This window comes from Choristoneura fumiferana, chromosome 4, assembly GCF_025370935.1.
Source record: "Choristoneura fumiferana chromosome 4, NRCan_CFum_1, whole genome shotgun sequence".
Taxonomy (NCBI): domain Eukaryota; kingdom Metazoa; phylum Arthropoda; class Insecta; order Lepidoptera; family Tortricidae; genus Choristoneura; species Choristoneura fumiferana.
The window spans coordinates 2,743,872-2,768,101 of record NC_133475.1 but is presented as its reverse complement, the minus strand read 5'-3'; the positions used below and the strand labels follow the sequence as shown (position 1 = coordinate 2,768,101).

Sequence of the window (24,230 nt, the reverse complement as noted above, 5' to 3'; positions counted from 1 at the left end):
AAAACATCAACAGATGTCGCTAAACTCAATATAACTTCGGCTTCCGTCACGAAATGAATTTGATTCCATACAGCATAGTAACTCAGTAAATCTAGACTTTTTGCATGGAATTTTTTCTCGACACTAAGTGGTGCTCGTAATCTGCCTGGTAAAAATTTGAGGTCTTGGAAAACATGGCAGATGCACTTCAAATCGATGCCAAAAGAAACTATAATTTTTAGAGTCGGGATAAAAGTGTCGTCTTACTTTATTAACACTTATTATTAGCGAACCTCTAACTATGTATATCCCCGTCCGTAATGAAATATTTTAATTTGATTTCGCTTACTTCTTGTTGTGGAATTGACACAAAACTTGGCAATTTGTTTATTTTTACCTAAGATCGAGCTGATTTGATGATGGAGCCAAAAGATGGACACTGAAATTCTAAGACAGAACGTAACTTAGCGTGTTCGGGCTTGTTAGAATCATCTTCGGGTGCACTTTGACGAAAAATGGTACCTGAGCTCTGATGTTAGAGCTATAGGGAAAAGTTTAAAAATAAAGCGTATTTTTAGCTTTACCTTGTCACTGTCACTTTGAGCCTAAACTTTTATTGAAAGTGTAAAAATATCTTTGACATTAGACATCAACTGTGTACCCATCACTGCTTTATTATATTAATCTTGAATAAGTGTATCAACCTACATTGTTTAGGTAAAAGGATAAATAAAAATACCGACATCAAGTAAGCACGCTTTTACTAAACTTTAGATTTTATTCGTTTCGTAGAGAATTTTGAAAATTTTTCATGACGGAGAATGACAAGAAATAAAAATTGGGTGCCTTAGAATGTCGAAACAGAACACAAAAATCGAAAATAAAATCCAGCATTATAGGTTTTAATAAAAGTTTATATATTTAAATTACAGCATAATTTCAGTAGGTATATATCTAGAACAGTGTTCGAAATTTTACTTTCATGGTGTGAGCACATTTTATTAGATAGCTTACTCAATAATTTATTAGCGTTACCAAAACATGAAGGAATTACAATTATATGGAATTCTATATCAACTTTTCCCCTTAATTGAGATAGATTCCATATTATTATGATTAAGATGATTTTACGGTTGCTTTGAATTGAAACACACGTTTGTGGTGAATAAAACGAGATGATGGAACGCCAAGTACATTAACAGAGACGTTTGTGCGTTCGCATTTACCTATAATTGGTCGAAGCTTCAAAGTGCATATAATTTACAAAAAATGTGTAAATTTCCCCGATTTACACATACTATTCAATAAGATACAAGAAGATAAATTACCGAGATTACCTTTATTTCGATTCACAACTCTCTTTCTCTCTCGATCAAAGGAAAGCGACATTCATCTTTGAAATAAAATTAATAGTATTAAAACTAGATTTAATCTTACAGTAGTTACAGATGTAGAAAGCGATCAGAAGCTTCCATCTCTACGCTAAAATCCACCCTATTTCGAAAGTCAGAACATTCCTATTCCAGGAGATGGTCCCGTAAATAAATATTTACTTCTACATCGCCTACGGTATCTTATTTATTACAGTAGCAAGCTATAAACCTAAGGCATAGAATCACAAAATCTAGCATTCACTTAAGAGAAATTCAAATGAAGATATAAATTTAAATTATCGATAGAACTTGGTTATGTTTTAGTAATAGACTAGTTTGACTATGACCCTACAAATATTGGCAAAAAGCGATCGCTCTAATGCTAAAAAAGCTAAAATTTAAAACTAAACTAACTAGTAATATTTTTAGATTGTGCTATAGACCTAAGGTGACTTAACTGGAGCTTGCAATCAAAATGGATTACTTGAACGTGTTTATGTTTTTATCTAGTTTTTAGTGAACTGATTACATATAAATCTGCTTTTTATAATTAAGCTTAATTTATAACTTTATTCTTTATGAGAGACGAATCTTTATGCTTTTTGATTTAGAGGCACTTTTTAAGTGGCTGTCACATAGATATAATTGAAGTGCACGATTAGTTTATTATTGCTAATAGTAGTCTTTAGTTTGATGAGTGTAAGCCTAATTTTAATGTTAAACGATCGGTATATATTATCACAAATATTGTAAACATTTGGACTGAATTTTTACATTACATTTTTAGCATGTGCTATAGAATTCGCTGTATTAAAAAATACATTAAAAGCATCTCAATTAAGAAATACGTTACATTCCATTTTGTTATCATTAGATACCGTTTTGTCTAACTTAGTTTTACTTTTCACTTTATTAGGTACTTCAGGTTGGTTAACTTTATAACCGTTTTATGCAACTGGAGGTCTTATTTCGACGGTCACTGATGTTGGTCCGGGTGTGGTTGGGGACCTTAGAGTGGCGGACCTCAGGGAGGTCGCTGAGTGCCCACTGCTCGCTCTCGATCCACGACGGGACCCTGAAAATAAATTTCACGAACATTATCAAACAGTAGCCTTGCGTTTGGTCTCATAATTCCAACATCCCACAAATTGGATCCAATAAATACTGCAAAGTAAAAGTGTGTAGATATATTTCAAATATTTAAGCTGTCTTATATTCGTAGTATTATTCAGAAAATAGTATGATCCAAGTAATAGGAGTTCAAGATCTGGACCAATATCTATTGCAGTCAGCCAAGGCATGCTTTGAGCCCAACTCAACGCATGTTTTCAAAATAACTAACATGCTGTGGTTCTCTTTAATTTACCTACATAATGATGCTATTCAACAGAAGTTAATCAAAACAAGGTTTTGTAAATAGACAGTTCGAGATAGTAATCGAAATTCTATTACTAATAGTTATATCCTTGTCATTCCGAAGTGAAGAAGTTGGCATACGAGTACATTGTTTGATCAGAAGATTACTTTACATTGTCATCCTACGATGTACGAGTAGGTACTACGAGAATTGTCTTATCATGCATCTCTGTAAATTATTTTAGGAGGTTTATGATATTCAGTTCCTTGTAAAATATTAAATATTTTTTTTCTGGTAACAATACCCTCATTATTCTCATTATAAATATTAGGCTTAAGTTTGTGTTGTTTTAATGTGATGAGATAGGCGATATTATATTAATACTAAGCTTGGCCAGAAGGGCTACTATGAAATTCGAAAATAGAGGTTCGTATCGTACCGTCCCACTCACTCTTGTTTTAAATATAGTAAGCGTCAGTAAAGGGCCCGGCAAGCATTTTTATAGCGAGGCTTTATTTGCTAGCATCATGCTTACGTATTAGCAATGGCGTTTTCATAAAAATGCTAATTTTAATCAGCACGCATAAAAAAGCCTGGCTGTATTCTAAAGCTTACGTTTTTCCGCATTTCCTGTGTCTCATACATGATATTTCAATAAAGATTACTTTAAAACATAAGCGGTGTACATAAATAACCAGTTTTACTAATGTAAATGTCCAAGTTTGATTTCTTTTTCTAATTTAACTTTTGGACTCATTGTAGAACATTGGTCATTTTAAAACTCGCTGCTTGAACGAGACGATTCTAAATAAATAGCCCCGTGATGATTTAATTATTTTAATCGGTGCGGTGTTGTCGATCAATTGCATCTTGCTAAGTAAAGAAAAATATTTTGTTTTGCTATTAGTAAGCTCACAGTAAATAGTGACTTTATCATATATTAACTTAGACAGAATGACAGAACCTACTGTGCTAAATTTAGCAACCGTCTCGTAGGTAGGTACATTTTATCCTCAACGCATTTTTTACCAGAATACCGTCTTTTGAAATATGCAAGGCGTCAAAGGGTGCCAACTTCTACGGTGATGGTTCTGGTTGGAACTAAAGCAAAATGTAATATACTCAAAATAACCTGAGAGTTTTCGGTGAAGCTGATGGCTTTGGTGATGGCGTGCTGTTGGTAGATGAAATAAATCATGAATGTTAGCATTGTTATGATAGGAAAGAGGTTATGTGTAGTTATATGAGCGAGGGATCATCCAAAAACAAATATTGCTATGAAATGATCGTTTAATGAAAGGAATATTAAGTGAACAAGATTGACACATTATGCTTAACATTTAATGAAAATATGTGTCTATTTTTAATGTTTTTAAATTGGGATAATGGATTTCAGTTTTGTGGGTGCTTTTAAACAAAGATGGCATAAAATATGAATCTCAAGTATGATTAACTGATAATTATGTTGTTTTTGGATGATGTCGGTTATTGTGTGATAGGTATGATTTAAATATTTGCAGAAATCGTTGCATACATAGGCCGACTTACCACTAAAAGTCGCTTTGCTTCATTTTTATAAACAGTAAGTTTATTAATTATTTTCATAGTAATGCTTGTAGCAGATATAAAAAAATATGTTGTGACTGGAATAATGTAACAAATAGCCAAAGTGGAAAAAGCATTTTGAATTTACAATACAATACAATACAATAACTCTTTATTGAACACCAACACATAGTAAGCAGTACAGAGATTTACTCGTTTATTTAATAGGTAGGTTTACTGTATTTGATGTTTATCATGCCGTCTTTATTTTATTTGATTAAACAGTGACGGCTTCAGTGATACCTGTCACATAAAATACCAAGAAATAAAAAAAGTCATGAAACAAGCATTCCGCATTTGGAATTAATTTCATGAATAGTGTTTTGTGCCACAATTCAAGATACTTTTGTTAGTTAGTATGGAATTAAGATTCATATCGCAATAAACATTATTTTCATTTGAAAAGGGATCGATTTAATTTCTCTTATTAAATATTTTAATAGACATTTTTGTTTCATTTAATTTTGTTGGGTAGGTACCATGTGATCATAATTTTTTTGCGATATGATCACATTGATACAAAAGTTTCTCATCCGGTCAAGATAAGTTTCCGAGTCGGGTTAAAGTTAAAAAACTGAGCGCCACTGAAGTACACATTATTTTGCATTTTTCAAGCGCCATTTTATTTGAAATTGTATTTTTTGTCAAAACTTTTGCATCAGTAGCTTCAGCTCTAAATAATTAAAGGGCAATAATAAAGGATAAAACAGTATTACCTATAGGCTTAAGTACCTGGACTAGGTGAATGGGGTCTAAGCTCCTGTTGGCTGGCTTGCCTTGATGGCGGGCGTACGCTTACGCGCGACCCGCGACGATCCTGCGGAGAAAAAAAAATAGTAGCATTATTGTTGAAAATAAAAAAAAACAGTTTATTTGCAGTGAGAGCTACTGTTTTATAATGGTTTGTAAAATTGAGAGAATGTAGTGAATAAGGAGTAAGTACCTTGATAAAGAGAAAAAATAATTAATTTGCTCTCATTGCTCTTTGTTTTTATACTTGCTGTTTTTTATTTAGTCATAAATACAATGGCGATCAAATTGAAGTCGCCGTAATCAAAACTTTTTTTCTATATTATACGTATTATATAGTATGTATGCCTATTGATTTAAAGAATATTTTTTAACTGTAAAATTAGTGAATTGCGCTAGCCCTCAGTTATTGCATTCAATGTTTTCTGTTTGTTAATAGATTCCAACTGTTATCCACCGATTAAAAACCATCATGTTTAAGGATAGCCCTCACTGCAAAATATTGATTCATTTTGAGGTAGCCAGTTACAGAACTTTATTATTTTAGCTCGTCCAAATATTGTTTACTTTTTTGAACAATGTTAAATTTAAAACCGATAAATGCCTTAAAAAAGATATTATTTCAAGGCATTAAAAAGGTATCTTTCAAGTTTTATTTTAAAAGAAAATGTGTTCGTGAATTACTCATTTTACAAAGGTAGCAAAAACTGAAGTTTTAAAAGTGCTTTTCAGAATTTTAGTTGGCAATTTAAAACTTTAAACTTTTCGACGTCGATATTTTAAGACCGCAATTTTAAAAAGAACTCAATTTACAAATTGAGTTAGGTGTACCTAACTTTTTCTATATTCTACACTAAAAAAAAAGAAAATTAGCTTTCACTCACTTTGCAAGGCAAAAAAAAAGCCTTCTTTCATCATTTTTCATAAATTCCTTATATTCTAACCGACACATATTTTAAATACAATCAAATTATTATCTATCATATCGATTAATCAAAAACTCATGAAATATACCCAAAACAACGAACAAAACAATCAGTATATAATAGTGTAACCTAGTTTAAACAATGTATCACTACACTGTCACAATGATATTGAAATGTCTGACCAGAAAAATCCGTTTGGCATTTACTGTGAGAATGATATACGTATGGGTCACTATTTAACTGATTCGACTGTACCCAACATATTTTGTTATATTCTCGTTAGCTTACCTGAGAATGCAAAAGCTTGGAGTCTCGGAGTAGAGATACGTTCATCAGTCGCGGGTTAGGTGTGTTAAAGATAGTCCTATTCTCCCTCCATCGAGCCCTGAAAATAACAATAAAAAAAATATGTCAATTAAAATGTATGGCTTAGAATACTGACTTGAGGAACTCTAGATTTTTTTTACCTACCTACACCCTCGACCACCTTGTTTAAGTTTTGGATGTGCAAGTCTAAGAAAAACAAGGCCCGTAGATAAAAAAAGCATGGAGGTTAGAATTAAATATCCGGGAACGTAGTAGACTATTAATTAATTTTATAAACTACTAACGAAGAATAAACGAAAGCACTGACATAGTAAAATAGTGAAAAATGACATAGTAAAAAATGGAAATTAATAGTTTTAAAATGATTTTTACTTTGCAATTTTAGTACAGTAAAATTAATTTTATTTTACCTGCTGAAAAGCCGGAGAACAACGCAGATGATGACAAACATAAGAGCCATGCCGACCAGCACTCCAATCATCGCCGGGTCCAAAGTCTTTGTCGACAACTCGACCTGTTTCTCCGCTTCGAACAGAAATAATGAAATATTTATACTTGAAACAAGCACATCTTCCATCACTAAATATTTCAACCTTAGTAATTTTGGTAATTTTTTATGTCATAAATTTATTTCTGTTATTTTTATGAAAAATAATCATTACATTTAGGAACTTTCTAAAATTTCATGTTCTATTCACGTCTTTGCAATCGTTTAGCAATTCATTTTCAACTTTTTTCTTATAATTTCGCATTCTTAGGCGCATTCTTCTATATCTACCAACTTATTAGGTATCTCTTTTATTTCTAACGTCATTCTTTTCATTACTTTCTTCATAATACTTACGTTGACACACCACGCCACCGTCGACGGTCACTTCCGCCACCAATTCGTAGCGGCAAGCGCACCGCTCGTTCCTGCATTCTGTCTTTATAACCGCGTCCTCGCATTGCTCGTTGAACATGCACGTTTCGTTTATACCAGCAGCTGGAGATGAGAAAACAATACGTTATGGTATTTAGTAGCTAAAAATGAAATCGTACTGGGCCCGCGTGGGAACCGCCCTAGCAATTCGAGAGGAGGCCTGTGCTCAGCACAGCGACGTTCATGGGCTGGGACGATGGTGATGTAGTAAAGAGAAGAAATGGTGTTTAACTTGATAGACCGCTATCCTAGAGAGCAGACGGCAATCAAGCTGAGTTTAAAACATTCTCTAACAAATTAAATTGATAACTAGATAAAAAAATCTAATAGTTAGTGAAAGAATGCAGTAGATAAGCCATAAGCAATTGTGACTGTCATTAAGGAAGGTTTAATTCTTGAATTAATATGACTAGCATTTCTTACTTATGCCTACTTCCTTTTTTTGTGAAATATAGCGACGGATGAGTAAGTAGGTTGCCTGCCTGCCTATAAATAAACACCACTAGGTATGGATACAAAATTAGGAATTCTGATATAGATTTGTTGAAAGAAATTAACGTACATTGAAAGATCTCAAATATGTTCTAAAGGTTTCAAACGAATAATCTGTTACTGTTTTGGCAGACCATAACAATGTGTCTAATTTTACGCTTATAATTATATTTCTGACATCATAATAAACCACATAAAAAATTTAGGACCACGAGCGATATTCACTGCTACTGGCTAGACCAAAATCGAAGTATTCGAGGCTATAGGTCATTGACTGGCACTTTTAGGTTAATTAAAAAAGTTCGTGACACTATTATTGGCATAGTCGAAACGTGAATTCATATCATTGTTGCAATTTCAGCTAATCGCTCAAAAAGTTTTTAATTGTAGATCATCGATTTTTTATTTGAAAACAACAATAAAATCGTTCAGTGAATACTCATCATCTTCATGTTGGAAATGCTTTCGTTCTTGTAATAGTACAGTCGGTTGTTTTGCTAACGTATCACATATTTATCCGTATGCAATTTATTATTATTATAATATCCAAAAATACCCAAAAATTACATCATGGAGTTATTAATAAATCATAAAAATTGCAGCACAAATATCATGAAAAATTTAGATTTCGGAATATTACGTAAGCATACTCCTATTCCATGGGAATAAAAAATAGATTAGATGTAATTTAGATCTGAATTATCTGCTACCTATCAAATAGTGTGACAAACCTAACTTGTTTTATCCTAAAGAACAATGAATACGAGACATATACCCAACCACGAACAATTGGTTTTTGTTTACTTTCGTATTCTTATTACCAGTAGGATTTGCAAATATTTGTATGCTAGCAAACCTTCGAGTGTCACAATAATAAACTTCCAAATGTACTTTATCACAATTCACTGAGTATTCACAGCTCAAGCATAACCATAAATCACAATGGAAAAACCAATAAACGCATTTTGGCGAAACGTTCTAGACGTTAAAGTCTGGATCGTCACGAAATGTCGTAAAATTTTACTTTATTCTAAAACTAATAATCGTAAGACAACTATGAGTGTAATACAATAAAATTTTACATTATTCCTGAAACTTAAGTAACTATAATGCTCTGCACTGCCATCTGTCCGGTTAAATCTCAAAGCGTTAGATTATTTAGTTTCGTTATCAAATTGGTATTGATTTTGATTGACTGAGGAAAACTTAGCTGTCAATAAAATATTTTTGAAAATTTTGATCCTATGAAATTGTCGTCGATCTAAATTTTTTAAGGATTATCAAGCTGACCTATGGCCTCTCAAGCAGAGGATCGCGGTTTCAAACCCCGGCTCGTACCTCTGTGTTTTTCGAAATTCATGTGCGGAATTTCATTTTAAATTTACCACGAGCTCTACGGTGAAGGAAAACATCGTGAGGAAACCTGCACAAACCTGCGAAGCAATTCAACGGTGTGTGTGAAGTTCCCAATCTGCACTGGGCCCGCGTGGGAACTACGGCCCATGCCCTCTCATTCTGAGAGGAGGCCTGTGCCCAGCAGTGGGACGTATATAGGCTGGGATGATGAAGCTATGAATTCATTGACTTGATGTTGAGTTTCTTGAGTGTTTCATTCTAATAAGTCTTTACTCTTCCTGTTTTTAAGCAAAATGGCTATTATTCGTTATATTTTGCTGCAAGTTTTTTATGTTTTCGGTGCCACAAAAAACCTTGTAAAATAATTTCCTGCATGAATTTTCGCTGTAGCCATTATATCACGCGACATGCAACTCGTGCATCGATCTTCTATTTTTTGTATTTTTATATGTGAAACAAAAAAAACAGGTAGGTAACAAAGAAAGTGTTATTTAAACCCTCGTGAATAGTGTTTTATTAGGTTCGAGCCTTTTGATTCGAAATTTAAAGCCTTGGAGTTACTTAAGGTTGTTCATATTTTGAAATGGTTTCAACTTTTGTAAAAACTGTAACTTTGTTTACTAACTTTCATTCAAAAAAATAATGGTTAATTCGAGCTAATCGGGGGAAAATTGCATTTCTACTTCTGTCCACACGTTGATAAAAAATGTACCTCTTTGTTTATTTTTCAAATTTGCCAAGAAGTTTGTAAGAGAATTTCTATTATTATTAAGTACCCTTATGTTTTTAGCTTTGAGCTTAACAAAATTAGAAGCATCATAAAAAAGTATCGCTAACTTTAAAAATTCTTAATTTTCACATCACATTTTTCATATTAATATCTACCATCAGTTATAGTTAAGCTTGAGTTTGTTTGCAACATTATTAGAAACGTGAGCGTAGATTTTATGATTAGATAGCAATTCTATCACGGCATATTTCCGCTGTTTATTTTTAGTTCTATGCATATACTTATTACAAAAAAAATACTATTAATATAAATGCGAAAATGTGTGTGTGTGTGTCTAGTGGGGCTAAATTTTGGGAAAAAAACTAAACTAGACTAAAACTAAACTTTTGGAAATGACACATGAACTACTTTTATTCCGATGATATAATAAGATATTGCTATTAGAAACAAACTCCTTTTTTATTTGTGTCAACCTAATACCACTATTTTGCTCATACGGTTCCTTTATTTTGATTGAAAGGTCCCAAAATAATTCTAACATAAAATACTTCAAAGACGATATTAATTTTGGGGGAAGATAATTAAGGGTCTGCTATTAATTATGAGCAAACGCAAAATCTGTAATTAAAATTTCTAAATGACATTTCGTTACGTCGTAATTAATAAAAATATACGATGATGAAACATTTTAAATTATGATTCTGAGCGGCATTGTTACAGACCAAATTAAATGTCAACGTATCGTGTGAAAGGAACATTAAAAAAACGAAATGAAGCAAAAATTTTGCAAAACAAAGCAAAACAATTTGCTTGTAATTAATTATTGTGAGCAAATTCTTTAATTCTTACGAGCATACACATCCTATTAAAATAGAGCATTATAAATACTGTGGGGACGCAAAAACAACACGACATTTAAAGAATGCATTAGCAGTGTAATTGTTAATTTGGCTAAAGCAATTAAATGATTCACAAACTTAATTGCGTTTCGAAACAGAAAAACCCATTTAAAGCTCAATAAACACATCGAAAATACAAACTGAGACATGGATGCACAGAAAAACCAGAAAAAGAGACCGGCGCTGGGAACTGAACCCAGGTGCTCAGCAATCCGTGCTGCGTGCTATAACCCCTACACCAATTTCTCCTATCCACACATATCTCAGGTTGCATTATTTCCACGGGATACCCGTAAAAGTAACGAATTTGGAGTTGAAATAAAAAATACAAAAAGACTCCAAAAAACCAATCATAACTCAATAAACACGATGAACTTTAGTCGAATGATTTAAAACGTTCAGAACTTTTCGATCATTATACATTAAACCATACTCTGTATTTTTCAATCTCTGTATTGGCGGAGATTGAAAGAATAACATCTCAGTTCGAAATCCATAATTCATACTTCGACCCAATCTTGTCTCTGACGGCTCCGCAATTTCGTCAGCCTATCTTGCAAGGCTCACAAAGCTCACAAAACATATTATGTCGTATCTGAAACACGTTACAGTGTAAACGGCCTCCAGGAATATCCCGGATTACATCACGACAAAACCTTCCAACGGGTTATTTCGAGAGTTTTCAAATTAGACTGGATGAGACGGGATTCGACAGGGCTTTGGAGTTATAAATTAGTTCTGATGCATCAACTACTGAATGCGGAGAACTGAAGACATGTGGCGTGATAAATGTAGACCACATTAATTCTGTTAGGCCGTGATGAATGGTGCTCACTGATCCTCCCACTTTTTATAGCGAATACAATCACGCACGAGTTCCATTGACTGATGGCACTAAATTATCTCAGAGGAACGACGTAGAATGCAGGAAAAATGTTGGCTTTTAGTGGTTTGACTTTGCGGCAATCGGGTCTTATCGCTGACGGTTCTACGGAAGCTTTATAAAACAAGTTTTTGAAACTACTTACTTTACGAAATGAAATTAGCTTTTTGAAAGAAAATCATGAGGCTTATGAAATAAATTTGCTTTGACATTATATTTGATAGAAACTCCATTGAGTGCTTATTTTGAAATTTTTGCGATTACTAATCAACTTCTGTCTTGTTTAGAACAAGGGGATAAGGTCGGCCAAAAAAAACATGAAAGTGCTTTGTTTAAAGAGAAATTCAACAGCGCGGGATCGTCCCAAATGGAAAAATCCGTTATTGGTGATGACTTAGTACCTAATATAACAGAAGGTGTCATAAAAATAGATATTAGTGCTTGCAATGAGTGATAGGTATTGTACAAGACGCTTTTTATCGTAAACACTACACTTTGTTTTTTATATGATTGCTTCTTTGGAGTCTATTTGTATTTTTTATTTCGGAGTTGAATCCAAATTTGTTACTTTAATCGAACCCAGGTCCTGAGCAATCCGTGCTGCGTGCTATAACCCCTACAAGCACAAGCAGTGGTCCAGCAGTGGTGTAGGGGTTATAGCACGCAGCACGGATTGCTGAGGACCTGGGTTCGATTCCCAGTGCTGGTCTCTGTTTCTGGTTTTCCTGTGCATCCATGTCTCAGTTTGTATTTTCGACATTGATTTCAAGCAAAATTCTTCCCTCCTCTTACGTTTATTTTACGCGTCAAGGGCATAAATATTATGTACGTTACCAAGACGTTAAAAATATCTACTCCTTTATGCCGCTAACCATAAGCTCGATGTATACATATATTTGACGTTATGAATGTATACATATTTATGCTCTGATTGTACCTTTCAGTTTTTTATATGTGTGAAATGTTTTCAATGTATCATGAGCTTTTCGTTGAAGGAAAATATGTTTTATAAACATACGAAGCAGTTGATGTATGTGAAGTTCTGCGTTAGTGTGGAAATTATATTCTAAGATTTCTTATTCTGAGAGGAAGCCTCTAGGAGAAATGGTACATATCTAAATCGGAGATGATGAAGACAGAATTTTTATCGCGTCATCAGGTTGTCGTTTGTAGGCGGTCTTGCATCGACCAATAAACTTTGAATCCTGAGCTAACTGCTATTTGTTAACTCTTACCCACGACTAAAGTTTTTACAAGCTTTACCTTGCCCTGTTTGTTTGTTTACTTATCTGTTTGGGTCAAATCTAGGAAGCTAAATTGTAGTTTGATTGACTTGAAATTTGACATATCTATTTTAATCTGGTGACAATACAATAATCTGATAGTGACGTCATGATAGTGGGCCAGGATCGTCTCCGCAGGACGAAACTCCTCAACAGTTAATGGCAGCGACTTGAAATTTGTAACAAAAACTTATATTTACCTCTGGATCGTGCACATAGCTAAGTGAAGTATTCGTACCAAACGGAACGGAAAAATCTGGGCTCAAATTTTCTAAGAATCCCGACCCGCTGTTTCACAAGAATGATTACAGTTTAATTTCTAGGGCGGCTTCGTTAGGGGTCGCAGTAGCGCTATTATGTGTCCCCAAGGAACAATGGTGTTTCTCGTGAAATATTATTTTTTAAGTTTTGCGTGCTTACGGTTGGCAAGATAAGGCTGAACTGAATGGCGAGCCAGATTAGAACCGTTTCATTAAAAAAACTTTGAGCAGTTGTGTGGAATACACCTACCAACGTGACATTTGCAGCAAGCAAGCAGTTGATAGTTTCTTCGACTGTACTAATATTACAAATAAGAAAGCAACTTTATTCGTCTATCTGTCTGTCAGTCTGTTACCTTCTTCAGGCTTAAACTGTTAAACCGATTGAAATTAAATTTAGTACAGAGATAGTTTCAGTGTGGAAAGGAAATTACATAGGATAGTTTTATCTCGACAAATCGCGTAGTTCCCGCGGAATAGCGATATAACAATCCCATCAAAACATAGTTGTGAAATGAGAGCCAAGTTCAATATTATAATATATGCCTTGATTATTGACTTTAACGACAAAAGAAGTGAGATCTAAATTGGTGCCAAGTGCCAAGGTGCCAAGTTCAATGGTCAGTCCTGACATTTATTTATAACGAATATAAAATATTTCATAACAACTTTAAATATCATTTCTCCTCATAACTTAGTATAATATATTGAAGCCTGATGAAGTCTGACTTGGCTAGTTCTCATATAGTGTTTTTCAAACTTTTTATGTCGCGATTGGTTAGAAAAATATTCGGCGTGCTTACCTCCACTTACAGTTAGTTGTATTATTTTACGTTGATAATACAACCACTGAATAATCATACACAATAACAGAGAGTATTTTAAATATACTGCGACCCCCTTAAGCGGCACGCGCGAGCCCCCGGGGGGTCGCGACCCACAGATTGAAAAACACAGCATATAGGTACGAATTTATTAAGTACCTGCTAAAACAGTCATGGAAGAGCCCTATGTTTGATGGCTAGTTTCTACCAGCAAGCCAAATTTTCGGAAGAATAAAATAAGAACTTACAGCTTTAGAAATTGCGATACGAATATTATTCGTATAATAATATGAAAACTAGCCAAGTCCGACCTTAGGAATCAATATTATTATCCTAAGTTATAAAAATAAATTATATTTAAAGTTGTTATAAAATATTTTATATTGTTATAAATTAATTTCAGGTCTGACCATTGAACTTGGCACCTTGGCACTTGGCACCTATTTAGATCTCTCATAATCATACTTTGACTTTAGAACATAATTTTGTATTTTCCGGCGACGAGACCCTTTGTCCTTCACGTGAAGACTTATCAAGGAGGCTCAGAAATACCACAGGAGACAGGAGAGCTGGCAGCTTCCTCGATCAACATATCAGTTTTAGTCTTTCTATCCATGAGGAAATGCTGCCAGCGTCTTCGGTACAATTCCGCAGGGGCCATATTTTAGAGATATTGTGGTTAAGTTTATTTAGTTTTAATCTAGTTTAAGTTTAATAAATATGGTGTATTATATATAGTGATTTGAATAATAAAATCTACAGGCTTTGAGTTTGACATACATTCATTCCCGCTATCTCACTAAGATGTAGCCGAGAGCTCGTGTCTCGAGCCACTCACCGTCTAATCGTCGTTTTGAACAAGATGCTTGAATGTGTCTCGGTCGGGGTTCTTTTGACGGAGCTTAAATGGTTCGCGGCAAATGTCTACGTGCAGAACGACGGTGTTTGCGAAATATATATACAATCGAGAAGTAACAGTTGAACTGATGCTGAGGGATCCATGCGAAAAAGCCGGAAAATAATAAGTCTGTAATTTCTCTAAACATAGCTTTTGCTAGTCTGTGATTTGTGACTTTTTCTCGTAAACTTGTTTTGTTCCGCCTAATTTCCAAGATGGGTCTTATAGGAATAATTCCCTCGATTGGTAACAAAGGGATACTCACGTTTGCCACACTTGTCCACATAGTTGGTGACCGGCTTCTGAGGGTCACATTGGCAGGTCTTGAGGTTCTCGTCGCAGACGGAGTCCGGAAAGCCGCAGTCGATCGTCAGGGAGCACGGGTCGCCGTATATCGCCGTGCCTCTAGAGGCTGGATCTGTGAACAGAATAGTTTCACAATTGTAATTTACTCTAACTTCAGGGAAGTAAAATAGGGACGGCAACTGCCCGGAAGAAGACGTAATTCGTGGCTTAAGCATCTCCGAACATGGTTTAACTTAGCACAAGATCCGTATTCCGACCTGCGCTAATGATAGCACTAATTATAGCCGACCTCTGGTAGGAGATGGCACCAAAAGAAGAAGAAGAAGACCTTTTTCTTTGCCGTACCTACGTGATGATGACGTACCTAAGAAAAACTATTTGATACCTACTGAATGAAAAGGTTAGTCATTGTAAGAAAAGTACTTCTATTTAAAAAAAAAATGAAACGAAAAAATCGAATTCATATTCCGCCGGATACAAAATTTTATCACGTTCCCCACAGAACGCTAGAAAACTTAAAATTATACTTTGGTTGCTCCTTAAAGTTTAAACTACTTAACTGATTTCATGCTCTCGTTGGCAACCCCTTGGACTATTAACATACATTTTCAGAGCAATTAACAAACCCTAATGACACTAGTAGAAATACAGGACATTGTAACATTTTCAGTAGTTATAAATACAAGAACTATTTTGGAAGAACAACACATCGCAATACAGTTTAAGAAAGCGAGTGATTTGCATTTGATATCGGTTATCTTTCATCTACCAGCTGATATACTTAATGGAAATATCGTCGCTGATATTGAATCAGTAACAGCCGCCAAGTAAGCAAACGTTATGATAACGAAATGATTGAAAGCTTACCGTACGAAGCAGCGGTGATTGTGGTAGGTAATGGAGGCGTCGTCAGCATCACAAATCAGCGATAACAACAGAAAGAGCTGCGCTTGCAGCCTTCGAAAGCTACCTCGCTTAGAGCGCTCGATTTGTATGCGCCGCTTGCAGCACCCGCGTCATGTTTTTGAACGCTTACCGCAAAGCGGCGAAATCAACAGAAGAGCGTGTCCTACTAGAACGAGAATAATCTGCATAGTGAACTTTGAATGCTTACCGTACGAAATAGCGGTGACTGCGATAGCAATAGAAGAGCAAGTGTGGCCGACAATGGCTGGACCCGCTTAAAGCGCTTAATTTGCATGTCGATTGCGTGCCCTCGTCACATACTTTAACGCTTACCGTATAGAACAGCGATGGTGTATTCAATCCGATTAATCAACTTTGAACGCTTACCGTACGGAGTGGAGGTTGTGATGGTGGTGGTGGCATCATCAGCGACACAGAGCGGCGATAATAACAGAAGAGCGAGCGCGGCCAGCGAAGGCTCGGCCCGCTTTGAGCGCTCGAGCCGCATGCCGCTTGCAGCGCCCCGTCACATGTCACGAAACCACCTGCAACAGACGAAAAGATATATAGTTATCATCATCATCTCACCTCCACTGCTGGATATACGCCTCCCTAATGTAAAGTCCGCCATGGTAAGTTACATACTACACGAAAGAAAGCCGTAGTGGCCTGGTGGTTTGACCTATGGCCGCTCAAGCAGAGGATCGTGGGTTCAAACCCCGGCTCGCACCTCTGAGTCTTTCGAAATTCATGTGCGAAATTACATTTGAAATTTACCGCGAGCTTTACGGTGAAGGAAAACATCGTGAGGAAACCTACACAAACCTGCGAAGCAATTCAATGATGTGTGTGAAGTTCCAACTCCAACCAATTAAATTTAAACCAATTAATTACTTTTACGAATACACTCGATGGAATCCTACCATGAATACTCAAAAAGTTGATGTTAGTAAAAACGAGATGGATAATATGAATAGACATAAGATCTTGCAGTTTCGCGCAAGGTTGTTGAACTTCGAAATAGCTTTGCTGCACAGCAGAAATGCATTCTGGATGAGTGAGACACTGAGTAAGTAATATTGCTATACACGTGATAAAACGGTTACGATATTAGGATGGACACTAGATGCACGGACCATGCAGGCCTTAACAACTTAACGAAAGAAAATATACGTATGTTATTATACTTATAAGTATTTGATCATCCTCGTTTTTAGGGTTCCGGAGCCAAAATGGCAAAAACGGAACCCTTATAGTTAGCTTTGCTCAGGGACTATCAATGCTAGAAAGCTGTAATTTTGCGCGGATATATTTGTAAACTATGACGACAAAATTGGTACAATAAAAAATTCAAAAAAAAAACCTAGGGTACCTCCCATAGACGTAAAGTGGGGGTGATTTTTTTTTCTCATCCAACCCTATAGTGTGGGGTATCGTTGGATAGGTCTTTTAAACCGTTATACGTTAAACGCTATGGCTATACTCATACATATAGATTTATGCCCTCGACTGTACACAGGCCAACTTTTTTATCCTTACTAGTAATGCCTAACTTAACATTAATTTAAAAAAAAACCGACCAAGAGCGTGTCGTACACGCCTAGGATAGGGTTCCGTAGACATTACGAAAAAATCAAATAACTTCTACTTCTCTTTCTTTCTTCTTTAACTACTAATAATTCTCAAGCAATCTTAGCCGCTATAACTTTCCTTGTAAGTTTGATATACTTACTACCATTCTGATTTTTTTCAAATTTTTCCACCCAACAGTTTAGATTTTAGAGGGGGGGACGCTCGATTTCAATGTAAAATGCACTTTAAAGTTGAATATTTCGCAAACAGATCACTAAACAGAAAAATTGTCTTAGCATCCTCCCAATGGTTTTAAAAGACCTAACGATACCCCACAATATAGGGTTAGTCGAGAGAAAAAAATCACCCCCACTTTACGTCTATGGGAGGTACCCTAAAGAAATTTTTGTTCCTTTTTTTATTGTACCACTTTGTCGGCGTGACTGATATGTATATTCATGTCAAATTACAGCTTTCTAGTACTAACGGTCTCCGAGCTTACCCGCGGACAGACAGACGGACAAACATGGCGAAACTATAAGGGTTCCTAGTTGACTACGGAAACCTAAAAACGTAAGAAGTCTTCTTTCGTCCAATTAATATTAATATCAAAAATGTTCTAATAAAATAAAGAAAATAAAAAGATATTAATTCACATCATAATACTTTTGTAACAGACGTAAGCAAACGCTTTGAAGTAAACAGTGAATGGATGACTTATCTTCCATCGGCAGACTACAATAGCAAAACGGACGTCAAAAGCGATTACAACAGCCCCAGAAGACCGGACGAAACAATAGCTAAAGATAATATAGATCTATCCATTTACAGGAACATTGCACCAAAGATGAACTGAGCTTTCCTCATATAGGTACTGTAAACAAACTTTAGCTGCCGGATTTGGTACATTCAAGGATTTTAAACATTTTTACTTATCAGGCATTAGGCAGTCAGGTAAATAATAGTACAACTTTTTTATTCGCTCACATAAATAATATATCAACGCTCGTGTTACGTTTTTCGGCATCAATTCGCGAAATTATTTACCGATCGCAACGTTCAAGGTTCGTTAAATTTTTATGAGATTCTTACATCAGAAGTCAATGCACTCAGCTGTATTAAAGATAGATAAATTAACAAATAGAGTGGTGAATCCATACACTCAACCATACTATAGACAGAAACAAATAGACTGGTCAAAATTATGACAAATTTTGCAATTCATTAGTGACTTTTCGTTTTAACAAAACGATTACAAAGAAAGATGTTACAATTATAACCCCCTGTTTCACGATCTATTGATTAAATTTATTTGATGGATAAATGTGATGCTGTCTCTGTTTGTTTTGTTCGAATAGTCGCAGATCCGGTCGCATTTATCATTTTTATTAATTTTTATAAAAAAAGCAGTGAGTTTTTACATAAAGCGTATGCGCACAGCATATCTCTGAGCCGATGACAGACACGCTTTTCGTGAGCGAGCATTTACGACGGAGAAAATTCTCAAAAAATCTGACTGAATCTAGTTTGAAGCGCGTTAACGTCGCGTCACTTGCATCTAAAAAGTGCGCTATTAACGTACTAGGCCCTTAGTAGTGGTAAATTATGCAAAGATTAAACTTGCATTAATATCTGCCACAGCGGAGCGTGCAAAGAAATCTGACACGTCCTATCGGCCCTAGAAATACAGTCGTATCAGATATTTATGCACACTTTGTTGTGTCAGATGTTGGTGCTGGTGACTGTACTATGGATATTGGTAACAATGTGCCGGTCTAATTCTATTATCTTGCGTCGCCCGACGACCAATCAGAGCCCAAGAACAGCCGCAGCGTCATGGCGATTTTTTTATTTAAATTGTATGACTTTTTAGGGCCAATCAACTTTTTTACCCACACTCATCTGTCCGCGACATTTTTCAAACAATTGCAGAATTTTGTAAGTAAACATGTTTTTTTCTGTAATTTAATAGATGGTGTACATGAATACATGCCATCCTTCGTAAGTTCAACCTATTAAACCGTGAAATATCTTGTTGGAAGTACGATTTTTGGTAACGCCAGAGACAATTTTGGTAACGCAGGAGACGCCCAAAGTGTCGGTAAAATAGTTGATTGGCCCTTTAACTCTGTTGATAATTGTTATACGCCTCGATTGTATAAGCTAGTCGGGATTCTTGTTACGTTCCGATTTAATAATGCTAACTCATTTAAGGTTTAGGTATTTGCAAAATTTTCTGGCGGCCGTGCAACCTCGTGGCCTCCAGACACGATCGTCATTTGTCAAGTTAGGCAGCTGATTGTCGGGGTGTCAAAAGGTAGAGTAACTTATTGAAACCGTACGATTCAGACCGATTTTTTTTTAAGTAAGTAAACAATAATTAAAACAAGTTTATTTAAAAATGATTATTAAAACCTACAACGGTTTTAAAAGTTATTTTTAGTAGAACAATCCTTTTTAATAGCCGTCTGTGGTTTTTTATTGTCTATTTTATTGTTTTTGTTTTACTGTTTTTATATGTTAGTTTGAGTCTTTGTGTGTGTGTTGTATGTTGTGTTTGATAATTTTGTTATAAAAGATAAAATCGGTAAGTGTTTCCTTATTTCTATCCGTAATAATATTTTTTACAAAAATGCTAAACCATTAATAACCCTTAGTACGAGCTGTATTTCTCTCACTGTCATAAAATTCCGTACACTCAGACACAGCTGGCAAATACTGCCAAAGGATGCCCAGTTTGCTGGTTACAAAGGTATATTTGGAGTTTTTTTTATGATTGCTGCAATGCGGTATCCCACGTCCAATTGCGAATTGTCTTGGGCATAACATAGACTAATAATGTATTTTAAATCTATAGTCATCCTACAGTCTTATATTTCCGTTATATCTACTTTGAAAAAAGCTCGTATCTCAAAATTGATACTTTTCTAATTGAACTTTACGAACATTATTTCAAAGGTCAATTTTGTTGACGTATTGATTTGAGATACGAGATTTTTTCAAAGTAGGGACGATATTTACTTACCTATACAGTGTGTTACCAGCAGTTAGGCTTTTTTTAAGGGCGGGTAAAGTAACGTTATTTCTGTAACTTAACCATAACATTAATTTAATTAGTAAACTAACAAAATAATAATTGCCAGCAATGTACAGCAAAGTAAATTGACAAGTAAGTGTAAATGACAGCTGACGGATACTTTGATTATTGTAATAACATTACACAACAACAACAACAACAAGCATGTAGTGACAAGTATGTCAATTTACTTTGCTATACATTGCTGGCAATTACAATTTTGTTAGAAAGTTCACGAAGTTGTTTCTACTTCAATTGCAATTGCCATTTTATCGCATCTACAATTCCTGTTTACCGATGTATGCTTTATTACTGTTATGGCACTCCAGGTCTACACCTAATCATGTCTTAAATGCAATGTTTAACTATGAGACTGTTTGTTGCCTCAATAAAAAAAAGTCTGAATTTTAGTTTATTACTTAAAATAATGTCACGGTTAAGTTACAGAAATACGTTACTTTAACATCCCTTAAAAAAACCTGGCTGCCGGTAACACACTGTATTATAAATGAAAAAGTCTGTCTGTCTTTCTATCAGAAAGAAAGAACGAAAATGCATTTATTTAATATCATAAAATATAACAATACATACATTCTGAATCCGTGGGAATATAAAAAAAATCGATCTATCTATATACCTTTTATTGTATTTCTTTTGACAGGTTGTTACTTGATTATAAAATTATACTCTTTGTCTACTACTAGCACTGTCTTTTTAGATCAGCTGGTAAGTGAATATGCGTCTATTAAACATTAGCACTGAAGACTGTTATTATTACTGAAGTGGCAATGGGCGGGGCACATTGCTCGCAGGACTGATGGCCGATGGGGTCAAAAGGTTCTCGAATGGTGTCCGCGGACCGGGAGACGAGATGTCGGTAGACCTCCAAAAAGATTGAACGACGACCTGGTTAAGATTGCGGGATCGCGGTGGATGCGAAAAGCACAAGACCGGTCTGAGTGGAGAGCCTTGGGGGAGGCCTATGTCCAGCAGTGGACGTCTTTCGGCTGACATGTTGATGATGATGATGATGATGAAACATTAGTATCGAATCTGTTAAATACAGTTCTTAACTATTCAAGTCAGTGCCACAAAGTTTGGCCCTCTCTACATACAAAATTACCTATTATTTCATACATTTGACGGACAGATTTTTTGCCGCTCAGTATATATCCGGCTTTATACTCCCAAGTTTAAAATTTGTATCGTTCCGTTCCGCTTACGCTAACACTATTTAATACAAGACGGAAGTGAGACGGTATGACACGAATTTCGAATTTTTTGTTCTTTTTCCATGCAAATAAAACAAAATAAGAAGTAATTTATTGAATCAGGCGTTACTTTGCGGAGGTCCATATCAATGAACTAAAATAATTTCCTTGCTCACCCGCGACCTTACGATAGCTAAGCTTATGCAAAATATGCGTGTTCATGCAGTTCCTCCACCTCCACACTGTAAGAACACACACAAATCACACAAACCCATCTATCACCACCACCACACTACACTGACGCGTTTCGAACTCAACCAGAGCTCATCTTCAGAGTGACACAACCGTACACCATGCTACCAGTTGTACAAGTTCTTACAGTGTGGAGGTGGAGGAACTGCATGAACACGCATATTTTGCATAAGCTTAGCTATCGTAAGGTCGCGGGTGAGCAAGGAAATTATTTTAGTTCAAAATAAGAAGTATTTTTTCGATATGGTAATTAATTTCATTGTTAGACCGTCAACAGTGATGACGTCAATGCTGAATCATGATTCATGCACACCGCAGTTAACAACGTTTTAATGCCTTATTATAATCTAGGGCAAAACGTCACGCGACTTGTCCATATTCATAACTAAATAAAATGACAGTAAGTCTGCGTCGTCAAATTTAACGTCCATCTTTACAATTTGTACTTCACTCCATATCATGTTACACAAAGATAGGTAGTAACAGTCACCAGCATTAATATCTGCCACAGCGGAGCGTGCAAAAATATCTGACACGTCCTTCCGGCCCTAGAAATAGAGTCGTATCAGATATTTATGTACGCTTGTTGTGTCAGATATTAGTGCTGGTGACTGTACTCATTTACAAATCTATGGTGTTCAATAAAGGATATTTGTGTCGATTGTATTGTATTCATCATCCCAGCCTATACATCGTATTAAAAAAAAACAGTAATATAATTTAACCCACATTAAGGCTAGGTACTGATTATTAAATTAATCACAATGTAACAGGCCCATTTTGACAGCTGTCATCTCAGTACAATTTATAGCCTCTTTTTAATTAAAATATTTTTTCCACTTTTATCCATTTACTTATCAGTTAAATTATCACAAAAGATTTTTAACACCATGTATATGTCCCACTGCTTAGCACAGGCCTCCTCTCAAAATTAAAGAGCTTGGGCCGTAATCTCAACGCGGGCTCAGTGCGGAGTCGGAACTTCGCACACACCATTGAATTTCTGTCATATATTTCGAAAAACTCTGAGTTGCTCCCACTAGGTCAACTGACAATATCGCGTAAATTGCGGGCAACCTGTAGGTGCAAGTGGCAAGTTGTCGTTCATTGTGGCGTTCTAAGGGGGGTCTTTGTTATTTTATTTATTATTTATACACCGTGGGCCCGAATAACCCGAGGATTTTAACCATCGATTTTAGAGCCCAATTGGAGTATATAAAGTAGTATAACATGTAGTCCTATAACAACCCGTTTTTGAGATAATCGTTATTTAAGAAAAATCATAAGTAGAAAAATCTCAAGTGTAATACACCCTAAGTATGTTACTAAATGTCAACGTTAAAAATGATTACTGATTGTCACGTCAGATTGGTTCCTCTTACTCACTCTCTTAACTAAAGACTTGTTCACAAGGCCGTGCTAAGCTTAATTGAATTATTTTGTTCTAAAAATAATTTTAATTAAAGTACATAATTGAACCTATGTTCATATAACATTTTTTACTCGTATTATCGTCAGAAATACCCTGTTAAAATCCCTCGGGTTATTCGGGCCCACGGTGTATATATATATCACTTACGTACAGTTACCTACGTATTGTAAACAACAGCACAACTTAAATCTTACAAGAATAACAAAGAGAATAACACACCATAATTACTCTTATTACCTAATTTCTAATTACAAAGTCGAATGTTAACTGGTAGAGATCCCTTGAAGGGATAAGTCCGTCTTTGTACAAGTATCTCAAAGTTTGTCAAATGCATTTTGTTCCTTTTCTTTTGTACAATAAAGAGTTTACATACATAATATACAAACTTTTATACAATACTTGTTGTAATATTATATAGGTATTAATGAAAATTTACATGCAATTGGACATTGGGTGTGTTCCGGCTCACGATGATGGAGTAAGTACCAAACAAGCAAGTAAATACTCTTGTCAAAGTCTAATGTTATCCTCAACGAAGTATACAATGTTACTTAGAAAATTAACATTTCGTTCGTGTAGCCCGTCACGGCAGGTAGCGGCTGGAATCGTTA

General features: G+C 35.3%; 1 protein-coding gene across 5 annotated transcripts in view; it reads right to left on the bottom strand.

Annotated features, from left to right (window-relative positions):
* Positions 1 to 723: 723 nt before the first annotated feature.
* LOC141427280 (uncharacterized) overlaps positions 724 to 24,230 on the bottom strand; it is a 62,141-nt gene continuing 38,634 nt past the window's right edge. For 2 of the 5 annotated variants that reach the window (XM_074086568.1, XM_074086569.1), the window contains exons 2-9: positions 16,464 to 16,621; positions 15,130 to 15,282; positions 7,162 to 7,302; positions 6,728 to 6,842; positions 6,279 to 6,375; positions 5,047 to 5,131; positions 3,842 to 3,883; positions 724 to 2,427 (exon numbers count right to left, since the gene is read on the bottom strand). In XM_074086568.1, coding sequence (XP_073942669.1) covers positions 2,300 to 2,427; positions 3,842 to 3,883; positions 5,047 to 5,131; positions 6,279 to 6,375; positions 6,728 to 6,842; positions 7,162 to 7,302; positions 15,130 to 15,282; positions 16,464 to 16,584 — 882 coding nt within the window. In that variant the 5' untranslated portion in view covers positions 16,585 to 16,621 and the 3' untranslated portion in view covers positions 724 to 2,299. Of the gene's footprint in view, positions 2,428 to 3,841; positions 3,884 to 5,030; positions 5,132 to 6,278; positions 6,376 to 6,727; positions 6,843 to 7,161; positions 7,303 to 15,129; positions 15,283 to 16,463; positions 16,622 to 24,230 lie in introns of all 5 variants that reach the window. The other 3 variants (XR_012451315.1, XM_074086570.1, XM_074086572.1) reach the window with 3 other exon arrangements.